The sequence below is a fragment of the Tamandua tetradactyla genome, chromosome 10, assembly GCF_023851605.1.
Source record: "Tamandua tetradactyla isolate mTamTet1 chromosome 10, mTamTet1.pri, whole genome shotgun sequence".
NCBI lineage: Eukaryota > Metazoa > Chordata > Mammalia > Pilosa > Myrmecophagidae > Tamandua > Tamandua tetradactyla.
In genome coordinates this window covers 52178144-52184827 of record NC_135336.1, presented here as the reverse complement: position 1 = coordinate 52184827, position 6684 = coordinate 52178144, and the positions used below count along the sequence as shown (strand labels likewise).

The window sequence follows — 6684 nt, the reverse complement described above, 5'->3', positions numbered from 1 at the left end:
TAAAATTTTGGCTATTTTTTTGGACTGCATGGTCACAGGGTCATCTCTGTTATTAAAAGTCTTTTGGGCAATCTCTATCAGTTCAGACAGCACTTTACCCTCAAATCCTTCTAATTTCTGTAATTTTTTTCTTATATCTGGGGCCGACTGGGTGACAAATGCTATATTTATGGCTCACCTATTTTTGGGCGCCTCTGGATCTATAGGGGTGTACAAGCGGTGTGCCTCAAGGAGGTGCTCAAGGAAAGCGGCCGGAGATTCATCCGGCTTTTGTATGGTTTCGCTTACCTGAAATAAGTTGGTTGGCTTCTTGGCCACTGTTCGTATCCCCCAGAGCAGTTTGGCGATACCAATCGAGAGCTTCCTTACCACTATTAGTGTTGGGGTCCCATCCGGGATGGGTGGAGGGGAACACAGCCTCTAATCGGGTTGATTCAGTAGTAGGTTGTCTATCAGGTCCAAGAATTAACTTCCTCACCTCTCTTCTGACTCTGTCTCATTCCTCAGAGGTGAAGAGGGCCTGGAGGAGCTGTTGGCAGTCATCCTAGGTGGGCTGGTGGGTAAAAAAGGCAGTCTCCAAGAGGGAGATGAGCCCTTGGGGCTTTTCAGAGAAAGAGGGATTCTGGTTTTTTCCAATTATACAGATCACTAGAGGAAAAGGGGACATAGACCATGAAAGGAGGGTGGTCATCCCCTGGGCAGGGCCAATCTGCCTCAAGGGTAAAATTGGAACTCCAGAAGAATCTGGTGATTGTGAACCAGAAGAAGGGCGGTAAGCAGAGCCACTTCTGGTTTGGGGGGAACTGAAGGGCACCTCCTAGCTATTAGAGGGGCTGGTTGCCGCCTCTTGGCTGTTTCTCCCCTCTGGCTTAGAGGGGGCGGAGGGGCTGTTGGGTATGGGGGAGGGTACATCAAGAGAAGATCCTCTGGTGGTCCTGTCAATACTGGGATCCCATTAGTTTTTTTTCTTTTTGAGAGGTTTTTATTAAGAGTGCCATTTTGGCTCTGGGGGGGGGGTCTTTCTTTTGGGGAGTCCAGGCAAGACCGTAACCACTTGAGTTTTTCTGCTAAAACTTCAATCCAAATTAGTATATAGGGGATTTGGCCAGGGTGGTCTGGATCACCAAAAATCATCCTTTGGACTTTATAAGCTATAAATAGGTCTGTGGTTCCCTCAGGAGGCCACCCAAATCCAAAAGTTGGCCACTCCCATGAGCAGAATTTTTCCAAGTCAAAGGCGCTGACAGGGGCTCCATAGTCTCCAGCCTTCTGCTGAAATTCTTGGAAATGTTTCAAAAAACATTGAAGGGGAGTACAGACAGATGAACTTGACTAACCCATGGCAAGATCGACACAGAGTGTGATGAGACCAACAATTGAGAGGAGGGACAAAATGAACCAAGACAAACAAAAGCCTTATCCCTAATTGATTCCTAACCAGAATCCTGGGAAACATCTTGCTCTGGGACTGAACCTTGGAGGTAATGCTGTGTCCACCCTTCCAGAGGTTCCCACTGGATCCAGTAACAGACCTGTACTCACCAGTGAGGTTTCCAGAAACAGATAACTCCACCAGATTTTGTATAATTTTGGAGGGTTCTATAGAACCAACCCAGCTCCTGGTCCTTGCCTGGGGCAGAGAAACATCTCTCTGAGGCCTTCCCATAGGCCGGACCTCAGTTCTGGGGGTGATCCCCAGGACCTGTGGTCACCAGAGGCCCCATTAGGGATGATCTCTCTGGGGCCTCCAAATGTTGTGGGGTGCACTGAAAGAGAGACCACACAATTCAAAACTGCAAGCCAATTGGGAGTCTTTATTAGCCGGCCAGCAACTGCCTCAGAAACCTCCAAGAAGGAAGATTCAGAGAGCAGCCCCCAGAGGTTTTCAAGGTGTGCTTATAAAAGCTAAAATCATGTTGTGGCTTTGCAGTTGCTAGCAAGCAAGTGTATCATAGAAGCGGAAGAATGCTGTTAGCTGTTGCCAAAACACATCTCATTCTCTCAGTTTCCTAACATTGGTTATTGTTTAACTCTTGGGGACATTCCGCCCCAATGTTGTGGGGACTTTCCCTGCTTGGGCCTGATTGATTGCTCCTGCTTGGGCCTGATTGATTGCTCCTGGCCCTCCACAATTGGTTCCCTGAATTGTGGAGTTAGGGCTATTATAGTAGGAAAGGCAAAGTGGAAGCCACTAGAAATACCCCTACATAACACAGATACTGTTCCAGATGTGGTATCCTTGCTTGAACAAATCAACACATCCCCTGGCACCTAGTAAGCAGCTATTGATTTGGCAAATTTTTTTTTTCCTCCATTGCTGTTAGTATAGGAGCACCAGAAACAGTTTGCATTTAGCTGGCAAGGCCAGCAGTATACCTTCACCATTCTGCCTCAAGGGTATATCAACTTTCCAGCCGTGTATCATAATCTTGTCCACATGGTCCTTGATCATTTCTCTCTCGCACAAGACATCACACTGGTCCATTATATTGATGATATCATGCTGATTGGACCTAGTGAGCAAGAAATAGCAATTACTCCAGACTTGTTGGCAAGGCATTTGCATGTCAGGGAATGTGAGATAAATACAACAAAAATACAGGGGCCCTCCACCTTAATGAAATTTCTAGGTGTCCAGTGGTGTGGGGCATGTTGAGACATTCCTTCTAATGCATCTGGCCCCTCTACAACTGAAAAAGAGGCACAACACCTGGTTGACTTCTTTGGATTTTGGAAACAACATATTCCTCATTTGAGTTTGCTATCCCAGCCCATTTCCTGAGTGACCAGAAAACTACTGGAACAGAGGATGCTTTGTGACAGGCTCAAGCCACTGTGCAAACTGCTCTGCCACTTGGGACATAGGATCCAGTTGTTCCAATGGTGCTGGAAGTTTCAGTGGCAAATTGGGATGCTTTGTCAGGTCCCATAGGAGACAACACAGGTACTTATGATTTTGGAATAAAGCTTATCATTCTTGGAGAAAACTATTCTCCTTTTGATAAACAGCTTTTGGCCTATAACTGAGCCTTAGTAGAGACTGAACACTTAACCATGGGCCACCAAGGTACCATGAGACCTAAGTTGCCTATCATAAACTGGATGTTGTCTGACCCACCAAGCCATAAAGTTGGGCCTGCACAGCAGCACTCAATCATAAAATGAACATAGTATATAAGAGATAGGGTTTGAGCAGGTCCTGAATGCACAAATATTTACATGAGGAAATGGCCCAAATACACATGGCCCCACTCCTACCACACTACCTTCTCTTTCCAAGCCCAGAGCTATAGCCTCTTGGGGAGCTCATTATAGTCAGTTCACTGAGGAAGAGAAAACTAGGGCCTGGTTTACAGATGGTTCTGCATGATATGGAGGTATCACCAAAAATTGGATAGCAGCGGCACTACAGCCTCTTCCTGAGATGCCCCTGAAGGACATTGGTGAGGGAAATCCTCCCAGTGAGCAGAACTGAGAGCAGTGCACCTGGTTGTTCATTTTGCTTGGAAAAACTGGCCAGAAGTACATTTATATACTGACTCAGGGGCTGTGGTCAATGGTTTGGCTGGATGACCAAGGACTTGGAATGAGAATGATTGGAAAATGGCTGACAATGAGGTTTTGGGAAGAGGTATGTGGATAGACCTTTCTGAGTGGGCTAAAACATGAAGATATTTGTGTCCCATGTGAATGCACACCAGAGGGTGACTTCAGCAGAAGCAGGTTTTAATAATCAAGTGGATAAGATGACCTGTTCTGTAGTTACCAGTCAGCCTCTTTCTGTAGCAACTCCTGCCGTTGCCTAATGGACTCATGACAAAGTGATCATGGAAGGACCTTCTGTGTTCATGGTTTGGAAGACTAAATATCATTAAAATGTTAATTCTACCCAAATTGGTTTACATATTCAATGCAATCACAATAAAAATTCCAATATCCTACTTTTTAAAAGGGGCCCTGAATAGCCAACAACATCTTTAGAAAAAATAATTAAGTTGGAGAATTCACACTTTCTGAATTCAAAACATATTACAAAGCTATAGTGGTCAAAAAAGAATGGTACTGGCACAAAAACAGAAAGGAAATCCTAGCCAACTTTGTTTTTTGTGCCAGATGTTTTGAATCCAACATTGTAGGTCTTTCCAGTTAGCAGGTAGGACTGTAGGGTGGAATACGTAGCTTACTAGGCTAGGGCAGCTTGGTGTAAGTGTTAAGATCAGTCAGCACCAACCCCCCTTTTTTCTTGAAATTTTAAATGTCATTTTTCTCCTTTTTTGGGGGGCCGTGGATGTATTTCTCTTTTTTTCCTTGTGATGCATTTATTTATTTATGAAGTTGATATTCACATAATGTAAAATTAAATAATTTAAAGTGAAAACAAAGATAGATTATTGACCAATGGAATGAAATGGACAGTTCAGAAAAGGACTGTCACATCTATGGCCAGTTTATTCATATTCAACAAGGCTGCCAAGTCCACTGAACTGGGAGAGAATAATTTCTTCAATAAATCATGCTGGTAGAACTGGATATCCATTTGCAAATGAAAGAGGACCCATCTCTTTGCACCATGTACAAAAATTAACTCAAAATGTATCAAAGATCTACAAATAAGACCCAGAACCATAAATCTCATAGAAGAAAATGTAGGGAAGCATCTTCAATATTTTGTGCTAGGCAATGGTTTCTTAGACTTTACACCCAAAGCACAAGTAATGAAATAAGAAATAGATAAATTTCTGTGCTCTAAAGGTTTTTGTCAAGAATGTTAAAAGGCACCTCGGAGCGCGTATTGGCTCCCTAGGCTGCGGGCCCGGCTCCGCGACGCGCTCTCCTCGGAGCTGCTCACTGCATGGTAGAGCCTGGTGCCACCGTTGCCGCGGCCCTGCGACGACCACCGCTGCCCACTGTCCTGAAGCCGCCGCCACTGCTGCCGCCTGTTTCACCGCCGCCTCCGGAACAGCTGTATGATTAGGCCACATTCTTCAATGAGTAAACATATTCCTCAGTTCTGTGGTGTTCTTGGTCATACAGTTATGGAGTTTCTGATGGGCAGTGGAGATTACTGCCGGGCTCACCACGACCTCTATGCAGACAAGTGAACTGTAGAACTCATTACTGCTGCACCAAGAACTCCCCATAAGAGTGGTTAACCTGGACACAGAAGCGTTGAGTTGACATCTGCAGAGCATTTTACAAGAGTTCTGATCTGGATGGGGTAAACTTCAGTGCACTACTTTAAATTGCCTCAGTCTTACTGGATTGAAGAATCACTGCATCTTGTTAGGAGGTTCATTTCATTTCCCATTACTCCCGACTTCATACTCAAAGCACTGAGAATTTCAAGTGGAGTATATTGAAGTAGACTTCAGTTTCTTTACATCGTTTCTGTATTCAAGTTTTTAATTTTTTTCATAGCCCTTTTGAGTGTTTTTAACTAAATTAACATGGCTCGAATGAACCGCCCAGCAGCTGTGGAAGTCACATACAAGAACGTGAGATTTCTTATTACACACAATCGGACCAATTCAACCTTAAGCAAATTTGTTGAGGAACTTAAGAAGTATGGCATTAGCACAATAGTGAAAGTATGTGAAGCAACTTATGACACTGCTCATGTGGAGAAAGAAGACATCCATGTTCTTGATTGGCCTTTTGATGATGGTGCACCACCATCCAACCAGATTGTTGATGATTGGTTAAGTCTTGTAAAAATTAAGTTTCATGAGGAACCTGGTGGCTGCATTGCTGTTTATTGTGTTGCAGGTCTTGGGAGAGCTCCAGTGCTTGTTGCCCTAGCATTGATTGAAGGTGGAAGGAAATATGAAGATGCAGTACAGTTCATAAAACAAAAGCGGCATGGAGCTTTTAACAGCAAGTAGCTTTTGTATTTGGAGAAATATCATCCTAAGATGTGGCTGCACTTCAAAGACTCCAATGGTCACAGAAACAACTGTTGCATTCAATAAAACTGGGGTGCCTGATGCCATTGCCTTAGAAGTGGAACTTGAGAGAGGAAGGACCTAATTTGTCATACATATTAGCCAACATGTTAGTGAATAAGTCTAGTGACACTTCCATAGGAGTATTGAAAAGCAGTTTTGCCATGCTACAAGTTTGACAGAATTGCAGCCTCTATGTTTAGGTTACAATCAGCTTGTTTGGACACTTAGCAAAAGATTTCTTGCTGGTCAGCATTTAAAATGGGCTTATGGTTTGTAACAGTTGACCTTTCCTGAAATCATGCAGTATTGAGTTATAAGTCCTCTTTTAAGTCTCTCATGCCAAATCTTATCAATATATAAGAAGTTTAGAGAGATTAGGTGCCAAAATACCCAGCACAATACTTGTATATTTTTAGTATCATTCAGAATTTAAAATCCCAGGAACTATGAACACTCTAGATCTTATGTGGTTTATTCCTTCATTCATTTCAAACATTGAAAGTAGGTCTGTTTGGTTATTTGCCTGGTCACTTTATGTTTACATCGCCCACGTTCATACCAATATACATCAGGTTTGCACAGCCATTGAATTTTGTTAGATTTTTACCAAGTCTTACGGTGATTATTTAATGTGTATAACTCATTTTGTGATGTTAGAGAAAGCCTCTATTTTGAAAATTCACATTGTACAGAAGCACATGTCTTTAATGTCTCCAGACAAAAAAGCCTTACAGTTAAT

The 6684-nt window shown here is 43.2% G+C and overlaps 1 protein-coding gene across 3 annotated transcripts; it reads left to right on the top strand.

Annotated features, from left to right (window-relative positions):
* Positions 1–5447: 5447 nt before the first annotated feature.
* LOC143647930 (protein tyrosine phosphatase type IVA 1-like) lies at positions 5448–5882 on the top strand. Of its 3 annotated transcripts, none has more exons than XM_077117612.1 (2): positions 5448–5480; positions 5553–5882. In XM_077117612.1, the coding sequence occupies exons 1-2, from the start codon at positions 5448–5450 to the stop codon at positions 5880–5882; spliced, it is 363 nt and encodes a 120-aa protein (XP_076973727.1). The 3 variants fall into 3 exon arrangements, with proteins under 3 accessions (XP_076973727.1, XP_076973725.1, XP_076973726.1); XM_077117611.1 differs by having other exon boundaries at positions 5457–5783; positions 5841–5882; XM_077117610.1 differs by having other exon boundaries at positions 5448–5882.
* The last annotated feature ends 802 nt before the right edge of the window (positions 5883–6684 follow it).